The 15,695-nt window shown below is 44.8% G+C and overlaps 1 protein-coding gene across 6 annotated transcripts; it reads right to left on the bottom strand.

The window, feature by feature from the left end:
• Positions 1 to 1,392: 1,392 nt before the first annotated feature.
• On the bottom strand, positions 1,393 to 14,706 carry LOC116958500 (uncharacterized). Of its 6 annotated transcripts, none has more exons than XM_076057121.1 (5): positions 13,708 to 14,706; positions 13,260 to 13,465; positions 11,855 to 11,974; positions 8,429 to 8,719; positions 1,393 to 6,287 (listed from the first exon to the last, which is right to left on the bottom strand). In XM_076057121.1, exons 2-5 carry the CDS (start codon positions 13,417 to 13,419, stop codon positions 5,014 to 5,016), a joined length of 1,845 nt encoding a protein of 614 aa, XP_075913236.1. In that variant the 5' UTR covers positions 13,420 to 13,465; positions 13,708 to 14,706; the 3' UTR covers positions 1,393 to 5,013. The 6 variants fall into 6 exon arrangements, with proteins under 6 accessions (XP_075913236.1, XP_075913237.1, XP_075913240.1 ...); XM_076057122.1 differs by lacking the exon at positions 13,260 to 13,465 and adding an exon at positions 12,290 to 12,446 and having other exon boundaries at positions 13,708 to 14,705; XM_076057125.1 differs by lacking the exon at positions 13,260 to 13,465 and adding an exon at positions 12,361 to 12,446 and having other exon boundaries at positions 13,708 to 14,557.
• Positions 14,707 to 15,695: the final 989 nt, after the last annotated feature.

Below are 15,695 nucleotides of genomic sequence, written 5' to 3'. Positions count from 1 at the left end.
GAAAACCAATGCCACTACAGCAAAGCCAATGAAAGACAACAAAGCAACAGTAGCAGACGTTGGAGAAGTGCAAAAAAGCCAACACCACTGGTAAAGCCAATGAAAGACAAAGCAACAGTAGCAGTACTGCCAAACGCTGGAGATGCAATTAACTCGGCAGAATAGACGAGTGCTCGGTAAATATGATGGAACCATAGACAGTTAACGTTTTACCTGGTTAATAGCATCCTTCCAATGATTGCTCAATTTGTATCCATCTTCTCGGTTGAAGTTATGTTTATGTATCTGGATGGTTTCATGACAAACCTTTGATAGTATCCAGGTGTGCAGAGCACCTTAGTCTCATTACACTATTTATTATTATACAATCTACTATACACCATACCATTTCACGTGACGGTCGATGGTATGGTGTATAGTAGATTGTATAATAATAAATAGTATAATAGCGTAAGAACCAAAGAGTAATTCCTGCAGTCACGAAAGCTTCGAATCTAGTTGTCTTTCCTCCGCACCTGAAATTAGTGCTGTTGGCTAAGTACGGTGCGAAAAAAGTTCAACATACATACGTACATGGTGATGATGGCTAGAACATCTGCCTGACGCATGAGATTAGGAATCTTAAAGAGTTCTGTTGTCTCTTTCCTTTGCGGTGCAGCTTATCTGATATAGATGTATATAGCGGCTTATTCCAGGGTGCTTTACAGCAATTATATAATTTTACATATGATAATGGTTTAAATAAAGTGGGGTTATTAAAAGCGGTGGTGTATTTATTGTGACAGGATAACAGATGGGAGTGGTTAAGGAGGGGTTTATAGGGGTTGGGGTAGTGATAGTGGTTGGGGTACTGATAGGCATTGGGGGAGTGAGGGTTAGTGATAGGAGTCGTGATAAGGGCTGGGGTAGTGATAGGGGTTTGGGCCAGTGATAGGGGTAGTGATAGGTGTTGAGGTAGGCCTGATCGTAGCACGATGGGCTCGGTGAGAAGATATGGGGGTTGTTTTAAGAGAAGAACGGCAGGTGTTATAGTGAACTTCATTGTTTTTACGTGCAGTCGGAGTTGGTTCCAGTGAAGGGGAGCAAGAGAGAGCGAGACTGGGTGCAGGGTGAGGGAAGCACAGCGAGGGGCGGTAGACTGGGAGCGTAGAGGATGGGGTGGGACAGCATAGTATGAGATGAGAGAAGCAAGACAGTGTGGGGCAAAACCATGGAGGGATTTATAGACTAGAGTGAGAAATGTAAACTGACAGCGATATTAGACAGGGAGCCAGAGGAGTTGGGAATGTAGAGCAGAAGTGTGGAAATTGTGGGGGAGGTGAAAAATTATCCTGGCCGAGGCATTTTGTATCAGTTGAAGAGGGGTGAAGACCTCGTATTTCTGACAAAAAATGCTTAAGTGTGTCTTTATTCCATCTACCAATGCAAAGAGGTTGGTACAGGCATTTGTATTCTCACAATACATTTGCTTGGGGTCCCAAATAAGGTATTTGGCAAGTTAAAGACTGTAGAATGCGGCAGCACTGAGACGGCTCTATACTAAAGACCACTGATGATCCCTACAAGATCATGGATGACTAAACTCCCTAGCTGTGAACATCAGGCTCCCAGATAGTGTTGATATCCTGAAAAAAAGTTACTTTTTAGAGGATTCAGCTCATGCCGTGTTCAGCAAAGCTCTTCATTAGATGACCCACAGATAACGTCCCCAGTCATACACCAGGTAACACACCACGCTCCAGCACTCCGCACTCAGAACTCCCTCCTCTCTCGCTCTCCTCGTTTATTCCCTGGTCCGCATTCCTTGCCAGTCAATCGTTTTCCAGCGCTTTGTCCCAGAAGATAACTCACTGACCATGCATCTCTCAGTCTCCTAACCTATCTTTCCTCTGGGCTTCTTCACAGGTGATAATTTATTGGCCAGGCGCCGCCGAGCCTCCAACAATTTTTAAAGGTTTTATCGCAATCAGCTTTCCTCTGGCTCTTATTTTGCCACCCTGTTTCGTTATCTTGCTCTTTTCATGCATGGTGCCTTGATACGTTGTATTTTTTATTTCGATTTTTTATTTAACGAGAGATCGATAAAAAAAGCATAAACCAGGACAAGGGGAGGCACAAACTCCACGGACGTGAGACATTGTCAAAGGCACCCCTAAGTGCAAAGTATTAATATTGTCTGGTGTTTGTGGCGCATGAGGCCACCTAGTGATAGAACATGGGAGTTGTGTATGGTGTGCACACAAAATAACGACAAACCACACAAGTCTGGTCGCCATACGACTCCACGCATCATACACGTGCAAACGATGTCGCGGACCAAATACGTGAGATGCCAGCGACTCAGTCCACCGCCACCACTCCTGTAAATGTTTCCTGGCTTTGTTGGCAAGTTGGGATTGCGGTCTAGGATGTGGAGTGCACCTAACGGGCTCATGTCTCTGTTGTGATAATTATGTTTGTGCTCTTTACTTTGGTGCCATTTCTTAATTTGTTTATTCATTTTAGATTTTAATTGGTAGCAGGGTTTTCATTTTCTTTGTATGTATTGGACTTCTTTTGTGCCGTATGTAGCCAATCGAATATATGGGATTTGTTACTTATATATAAGTACAGTGGTGTGGCATGCTGTTAGCATGAATGATGCTATATAAAATTAAAGTATTATTTAAATATTACCTTGGTTTTATCCTAACATTTCTGAATTAATGAGAACTAGAGCTATAGCCTGGAATAAAGCTAAAACATCAAATAATATCTCTGATTTGATTAACTATAGAACAGTAAGAAATAGATGTACTCGCCAAATAAGAAACGATATATTGCCTTACTACCACCAAACTATGCTAAATTCACAATACTTCAAATGGACTTGTGAAAAGAGCTTTAAAGCTTATCGCATTCCTCCAGTATAAAGAAATATTCTGATATTGAACGTCTTTCATCTCTAATCAACAGTTCAACCACTTGACATCATAATTTCCCAGTAATCATCAGCATGGATTATGTTAATCATGGTTTATAGGCGACTTGTTATCTTGATCTCAAGCCTGGATAAATATATGCAGTAGTTAAGAGATCGCCAGTCGGATACCTTCATCAATAACGTTGGTGTTCCGCAAAGCTGTTTCATCTCCAACATTATTTGTTCTCTTTATTAATTATTTTACTCATATGATCCCCTCCTTTGCAGATGACAGTGCACTTTATTGAAATCACAAGATGAACGCAATAGACATCTAGCTGTTCAATGTGCACATACCGCACCATCAATCACTATTTGAAACTTCTGGATTGGGGTGATAGAAACTGGGTCACCTTCAACAACAAAAACACAAAGTGATATCGCGTGAGACTGGTAATATTTGTTTGGTACAACAAGCACGCCTGACCTGTCATGGAATAGCTATATTACTAACCTGGTTAAGGAGGCTTCAAAGGCTTTGCTTTTTTTGTGTGCGAATGCCTTATTGAACAAAAAAGATATATACCATGACTATACAAGTCATAACTTTGGCCAACGTTGGAATACTGTTGTCAAATCTGGGGTGGAGCATCCAGTTCATACCTCACAATGCTGGATATAATTTAAAGCAGTTCGGTTGATTGGTGATCCAGCACTTACAGATTCACTCCAGACACTCACTCACTGGTGGTGTCTTCTTATCACTCTTATAATCAATACTACCACGGTTACTTTTTCCATGAACTTAACTCATTAATTCCTCCAATCCAAGTGAAGAACTCGGTCTACAAGAGAGGCGGTTTAATCTTAACCAAATTGTATCTTAACCAAACTGTATCTCTTTCTGCTTCCTTCCCTGCACTGTTCTAACTACAACATTGTCTCATCATCTCAAATTCCAAGTTCTCATAATAATGCTCAATCCAAGAAATGTGTGAACACTCATCTCTTACACCTCTAATTGTGCTGTTGGGAACAGCCACTTAGCCTTGTTTGGGCATTTGGACCTGTTCTTCGCAATCGGAAATAAAAGTTTTTAAAACAAATGCTAAATAGTCAATCAGGACTGATAACTCAATCATCAGAAGATATTTTTTTTTAGTTTTGCTATGAGAAAGATGTTTGTTTTGCTGGCATTCAATATATTTTTTGTGTGTGTGTAGTTACATCCAAGTTAATAGAATGTATGGTGGCTCACACCAGTAATCTAACATTTGATTATGCAGACACACGACTACCAAAACCAATTGGGCCATAAGATGGATAGGTGGAATTACAATAAATTAGTTGAAGTCATCTGCGTGGGCATTTGAGTGTAATCTCCTCGTGTCTGTGGATTTCCTTTGGGTACTCCGGTGTCCTGTGATGGGACTCATGTCCCCATTTCTAATCTATATCCATGTGGAAAATCTTTATCGAGAAATTCATTCCTCTGGAACTTCATTTTCAAATGCACTGTGGTTCTCGAGTAGTTTTTTTCTGGATGCTTAATTTTGCTCTAAATAAAATCTCTTCTGTTAGTTTGCAAACTCTTTTGTCAATAACGCTGTCTTGATGCGATCCCTTTCTCCTTCAGAATGCCTGTCTAAGCTTTATTACTGAAATGGATAAGGCCTCAACCCTGCAATTCCATTTAGTTGTTGAGTGTTTTGATGATTGCAGACATGTTCAGGCATAATAGGGGTAAACTCCATAACCAGTACTGTGAGCCTTGCCATCCCTCGGCACGAGGCACATACAACCTCTGACACTGGTCGTATACAACTTCTTACGTAGATAGAGGTTTCTTAATCTTTACATCCAAGTAGTGTAGATATTTTAAGGGCCAATATGTTTACCCAGAGCTACGAGTAACAACTGGCGCAGCTAACTGGTTTGTAATTTTCAATTCGTTTCGAGCTATTGAAGATGACTTGATATGATCTTTGCCCTCCTGATATATTCCTCACTGGCCATCTTCCTCATGTCATTGTGTTTGATAGCTGTTCCCACATGGATGCCGATCTCCACTGTGGGTCAAAATGTGTACTTTGAGGCTTTATTAATTAAAACTACTCCCACACACAGATCACATGTGGTTTCTCTCCCGTGTGGGTTTTCATGTGATTCTTCAGGGTTGTAGAGTGCCTAAAGTCCTTCTTACACGCAGAACACTTATATGGTTTCTCTCCCGAATGGGTCTTCATGTGACTCTTCAGGGATGTAGAGTGTATGAAGTCCTTCTCACACACAGAGCACTTGTATGCCCTCTCTCCCGTGTGGGTTAACATGTGACTCTTCAGGCCTGTACACTGCTTAAAGTCCTTCTCGCACAGAGAGCATTTGTGTGGTCTTTCTCCCGTATGGGTCTTCATGTGACTTTTCAAGGCTGTATATTGCTTAAAGGCCTTCCCACACACAGAGCACTTGTGTGGCCTCTCTCCCGTGTGGGTCATCATGTGATTCTTCAGTTCTGATGGGCGAATAAACCCTTTCTGGCACACGGAGCATCTGTGGCGCCACTCTCCCGTGTGGTTCCTCATGTGCCTCTTGAGCTGCACCGACTCCGTGAATCCCTTTCCGCACATCGAGCACTTGTGTGGGCTTTCGCCTGTGTGGATCATCATGTGACTCTTAATGGCTGATGGCCGACTGAATCCCTTTCCGCACACGAGGCACTTGTGCACCTTCTCTCCGGTGTGCATAGTGGCGTGGTTCTGAAGGGTTGACAAGCGGCCGAATCCCTTTCCGCAGACGGGGCACTTGTGTGGCCTCTCTCCCGTGTGGGTCATCATATGAGTCTTCAGTACAAATGAGCGACTAAACCCCTTCCCACACACGGAGCACCTATGGCTCCACTCTCCAGTGTGGTTCCTCATGTGGTCCTGGAGCTGCATTTCCTTTCTAAATTCCTTTCCACACAATGCACACTTGTGCGGGCAATCGCCCGAATGGATCACCACATGGCACTTCAAAGCAAATGGTCGACTGAATCCCTTTCCGCACACGGGGCATATGTGTGGTTTCTCCGTGGCGTGAATAGTGGCGTGGGTCGCAAGGGTTGATGAGCGATTGAATCCCTTCCCACACACAGAGCACCTGTACGGCTTCTCTCCGTTGTGGATGCTCATGTGATTCTTGAGATTTGATGCGGTAACAAAAGCATTCTCACACATGTAGCATTTGTACGGCTTCTCTCCCGTATGACTCATCACATGGTTCTTCAGATCCGATGGACGAACAAAGCTCTTGCTGCACACGGAGCATTTGTGTGGCCTCTCTCTGATGCTCGTCGTCGGGGCATTTGCTTGGGAGTGTATCTCCAGGCCATCGTTCACAACTGTTCCTGTCACACAAACAGACATTTTTTTTCATTGGCGTGAAATCATGAGACAAAGAAGCCATATGGATCCTGCGCAGAGTATTGCACCACTTAATGTAGGGGAAAGGCCCACAAAAGCAGTTATCACCAAACCACCTCGAAGATCCCTTTAAATTACCACCGATCTACCAAGTAGAGAGCAGTACTTTCCCCACCTAAAACTATTTCAAAACTATTTTGTTTATTTTACCAGGTAAGGCCCACTGAGCTATGTAGCTCTTTTTCAGAAGCGACCTGGCCACAAATGATAGCTCAACAAAGTGGTTTATGATGTGGAATTTGTAGCAGCCAAATACTCAAAAGGCATGTTTCTAAATGTGGAGCGAAAAGACAGAATTGGAGAAAAATCCACGCAATTACAGGAGGAACATGCAAACTGCAAATATACAGGCGTCAGGGTCGGGATCGAACATGCAAATTCCAATTAACACCTGCCCTACCACGTGGCAGTAATGTTTTTTTCCCAATAGTCAAACCAATATTAACACACCAGAGCTGGTAATTTGGCCAAATTAATTGCAGACGCACATTTTAATGCGATTCTTTTTTGCAGTGATTGGTGGGAGAGCTATGAACATCAGCCTACGACACTTGAACTTGGAATCTCAGCCGTGCCATCTCAGTCCTCTGAACTCTTGAGCCACCCAGCAAGTTCCAGAAGAAACATTTTAAACCATCTGAAAATGTTTCTCCACGATTCACACATAGGGATCCTGCATATGACAGCCTTGCCAGCTACACGTGCCAATAACGTGTTATGGGGAAGGGTTAATTTTGAAATGTATAAACAATTATTAACGACATTCTATAGCTAACATTTCTCAAATAACATAATTTATGGTTAATGCTTTAAAATTAAAATATACAAGGTGAATTGTACACCTGAGAAATTACATCAATGTACAATCACTGTAGTCTCTATAATATTTCTGCATTGGCTCAATTTGTCCTATTAAGCAACGCTGTGATCAGACTTTTTTTCCATGTAAATTTTTTTGGAATTATCTTGGATTACTACAAACTCTGTCATGAAAATGAAACAACCTGTACACGTATATCAACAGTTTTCAGAGTACATAAAAACAAATTCTAACAATATGGGATTGCTGGTACCTCATTTTGGCAAACTGATAATAGTTATATTTTTCAAAATGTTGCTACCAGATGGCAGCAGACGATTGTGTGCGCCCAGAACACAAAAAGCTACATTTAGTCATCTGAAATACAGGCAGAGCTGGCTTAGCGCAATGGCGTAGAACGCCAATCCGTGATAGTGCTCTACAAAGGAAGCGCTTACGAGTGAGACCACCTGGCGCTGGCCGAGGTCACGTACCACTGCCACGATTCACTTAGCCAAAAAAAGAGCGACATACGCCGAGAGAACCAGACCCCACCCCTGGCAATTAGATGATCACATAAGGTACTCAGAATGCCATAAACAATTATAGATTTTGTTTTCTTTCAACGTGAGCCAGGTGAGAACTCACAGGACCAGGGTAGAGTCTCAGGGTCCACCTAAAAGAACCTCACCACAAACATTTAGACTGAGGGCATCACTCAGATTACAGAGGTCATAGAGCTCCAACCTCATTTCCCACCACTGCCTTGTAAAAAGAGTATGGTAGAATGCACTCGTCAGTACAGTGCATAACACTGTTGTCAATTTTATTTATTTATGTATGAACTGTTTATCATCTCCGTTATTATGAGCACTATTACCGATGAAGCCCTCATATTGTTCATAGGAAAGAAATAATGTCGTTGGGAATGAATTCTCATATATGCAGTGGTATAATGACCTCTCTTAGCGTGGATTATATTTGCGCTCACTTCTTCAGGAACGTATCTCGAGCACTAAGCGAGGTCTGCCTGCATCAGGCCTATCCACAAGACATTGCTAGGTATTGAGAATAGACGGAACCAGCTGTGAAAGGGTTAGGAGACCTCCCTCCTCATAATGACCCATACACATGGAGCTCCCTCTATCAATGACGTCCTCCAAAGGCACCTCCATCTCCAGCATGTCGACAGTTTGGGGAGGCCTCCATGCCAGACATCAACGACCAAGACACACGGATCTCCCCCCTCCTACCCTCCCTCCTTACCTTCGTCGTCCACCTCCACTTCGATCTCTGCTACGCCTGATGATGCTGCACAGTCTCCCCGTGAGGCCCGTGAGGCCCGTGACTCTCCAGGTCTCACAGATGAACCATTGCCAACCAGTAGATCTTTAAGGTCGACCTCCACAATGTGCAGGTCCTGTCGTTCAACCTGCCGCTTCTCTTGTTTGATGTGAAGTTCTCGGCCATTGGTGCTTGGGTTCTCCTGTTTAATGTCCAGACTCCTCCCATCAGCCTGAACATTCTCCTCTTTAATGAGAATGTCTGCTACTTTAGCTGAGAGATGAAATGACAGGTGAACAATGAACAGATATACACGCATGGACTCATGCTACATGTAAAACAATCACCTTGTCCATAAAACAATAATCTTGCACGTAAAACAATCTTCACTCACCTGTTTATGATCCTCCCTTAAAACCCCCATCTTTTCTGACTAGCCCATACTGCTACTGATACTCCCTGCCCCCAGCTATGACCAGGCCTACTGCTACCCCTATCAATACCCCTATCACTACCCCCACCCCTATCACTACCCCCACCCCTATCACTACCCCAACCCCTATCACTACACCTACGCTTATCACTACCCCTATCACTACCCCAACCACTATCACTACCCTAACCGCTATCACTACCCCAATCCATACACTACCACTAACACTACCTCTACTCCTATCAATACTCCTATCACCACCATATCACCACCACTTTCACTACACCTATCACTACCCCTCTGTAACCACTCCCACGTGTTCTGTCACCATAACAACACAACTACTTAAAAATCCCCACTCCTCATCTCAGCCACTATCATCACAATTTTATAATTGTTATAAAGCGCCTTTGAATAAGGCACTAAATTAATCTATGTAAGATTAGATGATGCATCTGCACCATGAAAACACAGTGACGCATCATCATCCGTGGTTAATCCACTCTTGGATGAAGGCCTCCCCAAGCCGCCACCATATCTCATGATCCTGCGATGTCAGAATCAGACTCTCTATTTAGACTGGAGGAGGAATCCGATGAGCCATTAAGCTCTTTTTTCACAGATGTTCAATAGGGGCACTGGGTCAGAAAGTTACAACAATACAAAAAAAATAGATAGGAGTGCAAAGTATAGGAAAAGTAAGCAAATCACAAAAAAACAAATAAAATAAAAAGATCCAAAAGAGGTTTTTGAGTTAGATCGCATACATATAAATGTGTCGTTAAACCTACCATGACCCAACACAGCCACTTAGTAAAGTTTGTCATGTAAACAAAACAAAGAAATTAGTTACTAGTTCAGCAAACCGGTCTGTTTGAGAGTACGTAAACCCACGACAACATTTACAATTCAAGTACCGTGACGTTTCGCCAGTAATTACAACAACTTGATCAGGTGACAGCCAGAGTTGTGGAGAAATTATCGTCCTGTTTCTGTCATAAATAGAGGGATACATGTGAAGTCGTAACTGCCGAGCTAATCAAGTGTAAAGACCAGTGGGGTGAGGTTAATATATTCATAAACATATATGCATATCTATTACCAATTGGGCTATTTATATGGTAATCAATATACATAATGTGTATGCAGAACACGTATGCGTGATGCAAATACATTATGCGTGCACATTATTAATGCATACCATGCATGCACAATCCTGACGTTTTTGGGTGCAAGAAATCACAATATCTGTTATTGGCTGCTCACAGTTAATCACCATCGACATATGGTGACCTGTATAAGCCTGCAGTTAAACAGGGTATTACTGTTGACTTTATAATACATCCTTTTTAGTTCCTTGCAAAACAAGTTACTACTGGTCAAGACAAATTTAGAGAAATAAAACATTTTTTTACCGTTCTGATAACTACAGCCTTAGTGCTGCTTGGAAGCATATTATCAAGTAATAATACAATGTTTAACTGCATACCTATACAGGTCACCATACGTCGATGATGATAAACTGTGAGCAGCAAAGGTATTGCGATTTCTTGCACCCAAAAACGGCAGGATATGCATGCATGATGTGCATGCATAATGTATGTGCATCACGCATACGCGTTGTGCATGCAGATTACACATGTTGATTAACCTCTGAATAACCCAACCAGTGATAGATATACATTTATATGCATGCATTAACCCCCCCCCCCCGCCACCTCTGGCCTTCGCACCTTATTAGCTCACAAGTAACGACATCACATTTAGCATCTATATTTCAGACAGAAACAGGAGGATGATTTCTTCACAACTCTGGCTGTCGCCTCATTAGGCTTGTTGTAATCGCTGGTGAAAAATCACGGTATTCGAATTGTAAATGTTTTAGTGGGTTTACTCTCCAACACACCGGTGTGCTGAATTAGTAACGAATTGGAACGTTATATTTACGTGGAAAACCTTACTAAATGGCTGTGTTCGGGTGGGAGCAGGTTTAACAACAATATTCACACAATCTAACCAAAAAACCTTTTTGTGGATATTATTGGATGCGAAAGACCTGACAAGTGATAACGAAGTGGCTTATCACGTAGAAATGTGTTTCTAAATGTGGAAGGAAAAACCAGAGAACCCGGAGAAAAAAAATCCACATGACCACGGGGAGTGAGAGAGAGACATGCAAACTCCAAATATACAGCAGGTGTCAGGGTCAGGATCGTATCCCCAACCTCCTGCATACCAGGAGAGGAAAATAACATCTCGCCACCGTGATGTAATAATCCACCCGGCACCTACACGCGAGCTGATTTCATCGCTCCTTCTCCACACTCTACTCTCAAGCGTATTCCCTCCATCGGCTGCCATTGTGACGTTAGTCTTGACCACAGGCCTTTATCCCTTCTAGTTACCTGTCCTGCCCTAAATCCACTTGCTTTTCTTAACTCTCATCCATTCTCTCACCATTGAATGGAACAAAAACGGTGCACAAAAGCATTGCAGATACGCTTGCTTTGAACTTTATTGAGAGACAACGGAGTCTCACATAGCTCTTATTAACCCTTCCCGTTCCGATGACATGCGTGTACGTACGTCTTCGTCATCGAAATGAATCCGGAATAAAATCTAAAATAAAATAACTTTATCGGTACCGAGGCTCCCACAAGGCCATGCGGGGGGGGGGGGGGGCATGTGGCACAGTTTGGCGCCAGCTATCGTAGAGTGTGGTGGTTGTGTCGCTACGTTTCTCTGCGGTGTTGAGTAACAACGTCTTTAGAAACAACGGTGCTGCTTACTGTGCCTCTCTGAATCAAATTAATACCGAGCCGCTTGGGAATTCCGAGATTCAGAGGTGAACGGGACACCCACCCTGCAACTTGCAGATGTCTCGGAACGGGAAAGTATTCAGATGAATATTGCATTTACAACGTCAACAATTGGTTCAGGCCATCACCAGTCGTTGCTGGAGAGACAACTCTCACCGTGATTGTTGTCTTGAGTCTCCACTTTCACTGGCAGCCAGATCGTACTGCCAGGCTTCTCCTCATCGTCCCGCATAATAAACGTATCCATGAGCACGGAAGGAGCCAACCTCCTCGAGTCTGTCCCAAGGAAGACGCAGCAGAGGGAGAGACTCAAGCTCAAGCTGCTGCTGCTCACCGAGAGTTTCGAGAGTGAGGGAAGCAACAGCAAATCACATTTGTAATACACACACAACGTAGCACACATCTCTGAGTGCAGAATTATAAACTATTTTTTATTTCGTTTAACACGTAGGCTTTCGCGACCAATATCATCCATAAGGTTTTTAGGGTTAGATCGCGTAAATATGTGTCGTTAAAACCCGCCACCACCCGACACAGCCAACTGTGTCACGTAAACAGAACCTGCCAATTCGTCACTAGTACAGCACTAACCGGTGTGTTGGAGAGCCAAGCCACAATATTTACAATCTGAGTACGACGTTTCGCCAGTAATTACAACTAACTTCATTAGGCGACAGCCAGATTTGTGGAGAAGTCTGTTTCGTTCCCTATATCGAGGCGTAGATGTGGTGATCGTACTTCTGCGCTCCTGCGCAAAGTGGGGGGGGGGGGGGTTGGGATGAGTCAACATACATTATGCATGTGCATTATGCGAGCCCTTTCATCTTGTCCTTCCTGTCTTGTGTATTAAAATAGCCGTACGAACGGCAATCCCTATAGAAGTATGGTGCCCTTTATAAGCATGCATTTAAATAATGTATTATTTGATGATTTTAGCAGGTAAGGACCCACGGAGCTACGCAGCTATTTTTCAGAAGCGACCTGGCCACACGCAAATGATAGCTCAACAAAGTGGCTTTTCATCACGTGTAAATTCATCGCGATGACCATGCAGAAGAGTCACCGCAACACCCCGGCATGTGCCTGTGTCCTCCACACAATCATCAAAATCTGTATTTAGACTGGAAGAGGAATGGGATGAGATAAATAATTTTTCACAGATGTCCAGTAGGGGGCACGGGGTCAGAACGTTACAACCAACAATACACAAACACACGATAGGAGTGCAAAGTCTAGCAAAGGTAAACAAATCACTAAACATAATTAAATATCTAAAACTACAACTAAACATTTTTTTTTACCAAGCATGTATAGCTTTTTTTATCAGAAGCGACCTGGCCATCACAAATGACAGCTCAGCGAAGTGGCTGATGCCATCATCACCGCGTGAACATTGATAGCGGCAGCCAAATCCTCTGAACGCGCGATGCCGATTTTTAAATGTAGAGGGAAAAGCCGGAGACCCGGAGAAAAATCCACGCAATCACCACGGGGAGAGACACATCGCAGCCTCCACGTGTACATCAGGCGTCAGCGTAGAAAGGATCGAACCCCCACGCACCTCCTGTATACCGGGCGAGGTAGTTAACATCTCCTAGCCCGTTCTCCCTGCTCCTCTTGTTGCTGCATTTAGAGCATTTGGCTTCTGCTATGAATGTCCATGCGGTGATGATATCCGCCACTTCGCTGAGCTGCGAGCATTGCGTGTGGCCAGGTCGCATCCGACAAAGAGCTTCACAGTTTAGTGGGCGGCTGTGGGCCCCTTACCTGGTAAAATAAAACAATTGTTTAGTTTTAGTTTCGGTATTGATGAGTATGAGTCTTTACGAGTTTCTGTGGGTCTCTGTGGTTATATACGCGTACTGTATGTATCTCTATGGTTCATAAGTTGCAGAATCTACTTGTGGCTGCTATACATTTCCACGTGATAATCAATTTCGCCGAGTGAACATTTGTGATAGCCGGGTCGCGTCTGAAAACGCGCTACACATTGGCTCAGTGGGACTTACCTGGATAGATAAAAAATATAATCGTCTCGTTTAAGGGGCAGCAGCAGCAGCAGAGCGGCGGCCCGGCCTCTTGCGCTTCACAACGAGAACCCCAACCCGGAGCAGCAGGGGTAGCAGGAGCAGACGTAGGAGGAGCAATATGAGCAGCAGCGGGAAGGAGCAACAGGAAGTGCAGGAGCGGCAGCAGGGGAGGGAGCAGCAAGAGGAGTAGAGGATTGAGGAGCAATAGGAGCAGCAGCGGCAGGCCGAGTAGCAGCAGCAGCAACAGGGGCAGCAGCAGCAGCGAGAGCCGTCCCTGACGGCCTCTAGAGCTCCCCGGGTGGAGAGGCCGAGGAGGAGGAGGGAGGCAGTGCGCGGAGCCCGCACGCACGCGGGGCTGGCTGGGGGGAACCCGTCCGTGCGGGAGGAGACGGAGCGGGCACGGGGGGCGGAGTAGGGGCCCGGAACCAGCAGAGTGGGGAGCAAGGGGGAGAGTGGGTGGGCCCGAGACCCACCCACAGGAAGCACGACGCCGGGAAGAGGAGATGGGGGACGAGAGATGTCACTTAAAGCGCAGACTCCTGGGGGCCCCTGGGGTATGCAGTATAATAAAATCTGCGTATCTGTGTGTGTATGCATCCGTGTGAGCGTATGTATCCGTGTGAGTGTATGTATCCGTGTGTATGTATCCGTGTCGTAGTTTGGTCATGATGCTGGCACCTGGTCTGGAGTGATTGTAGGGCATGGGCCAGATCAGCTCAATAACAACGGTAGGAGGCTGCTAGATTTTTGTACAGCCCATGGGCTTGTAATTACCAACACGCTGTTCCGGCTTGGCGAATCCACACAACATCATGGATGCATGCCGGGTCCAAGCAAGAACATCTGCTGGACTACATAGTGACGGACCAGCGGATGCGAGCCCATGTCCTTGACACCATGACCTACCGTGGAGCTGATCTGCCCTCTGACCATCGACTAGTCATCTGTAAGATGCGCCTGCCATTCTTCCACTCCGGTGGTGGGTGTACACCCAGGACCCCATTCCAACCTAAAGTGGCCTGGTCTTAGTTATCTGATTAAAGTTGCAAGCGAGAATTTCATCATCGCTTGCGGCTGGGGTTGGCATCGTCCCCCACTCCTTCTGATGTCGAGGGTAAATGGGCGAGGTACTCTTTGGTTCTATTCGGTAAAGTCACGTAGGTAAAAAATAAAACAACAAAAATCACAACGTTTCGGCCACAACACAAGCGGCCTTCATCAACACAAGACCGCTTGTGTTGTGGCCGAAACGTCGTGATTTTTGTTGTTTTATTTTTTACCTACGTGACTTTAACGAATAGAACCAAAGAGTATGGACCCTTGCAGTCACGAAAGCTTTAAATCTAGAATAAATGGGCGAGGTTTAGGGCTGTGACTCATGCAGCTGCAATGGCTGCTTTGGGTACGCGGTCCAGACCTCCTCCCCAGAGACCCTGGCTGACAGAGGTGTTCAGGATGGTTGAGAAAAAGCGACAGGCCCACTGTCATCGGCTACAGAATCCCACGTCAGAGAATGAGGAGGCTTACCGCAGCCTTTGCTTGGAGGTTCGGAGAGCCGTGAGGCGCTGCAAGGATGGGTGGTGGTCGCGGGTTGCTGAGGAGATGGAGTCTGCCTCAGTGGCCCGCGATCACAAATCTATATTTAACTCCATCAAAAAAGTAACCTGCAGCGCCACACCTATTACCATCATTCGGGGAAAAAACGGTGATCCAATCTCCGACCCCCAGGAACAGGTTTGCAGATTTGCTGAGCATTTCTGTGAGGTCCTGGGGGAGTGAAAATCCCTCAGCCAGGAAAACATTGTGGCACAGAGTGAGGATGACCCTGCTGAGGCTGCGGTGCCTCAAATATTGGAAGAAGTCACCCCCCTGTGAGTGGCTGGCTGAAGTGCCATCTGTTGAAGTACTGAAGGCGATCCGGAGTCAGAGACCAGGAAAGGCAGCGGGCAGAGATGATCTCCCAAGCA

Source organism: Petromyzon marinus, chromosome 79 (assembly GCF_048934315.1).
Source record: "Petromyzon marinus isolate PM22_M1 ecotype Great Lakes invasive population chromosome 79, UKy_Petmar_22M1.pri1.0, whole genome shotgun sequence".
Taxonomy (NCBI): domain Eukaryota; kingdom Metazoa; phylum Chordata; class Hyperoartia; order Petromyzontiformes; family Petromyzontidae; genus Petromyzon; species Petromyzon marinus.
Note: the sequence above shows the minus strand (reverse complement) of the source record. Positions and strands in the feature narration are given on the sequence as shown.

Bases quoted from the DNA above. Each gene is read 5' to 3' on its own strand.
- LOC116958500 (XM_076057121.1), bottom strand. From the start codon at position 13,419: ATGCGACCTGGCCACACGCAATGCTCGCAGCTCAGCGAAGTGGCGGAT. The intron at 8,720-11,854 runs GTGAGAGTTGTC...TTCATCTCTCAG, and splicing joins GACTCAAGACAACAATCACG to CTAAAGTAGCAGACATTCTC. The intron at 6,288-8,428 runs GTAAGGAGGGAG...TTTGTGTGACAG, and splicing joins AGTGGAGGTGGACGACGAAG to GAACAGTTGTGAACGATGGC.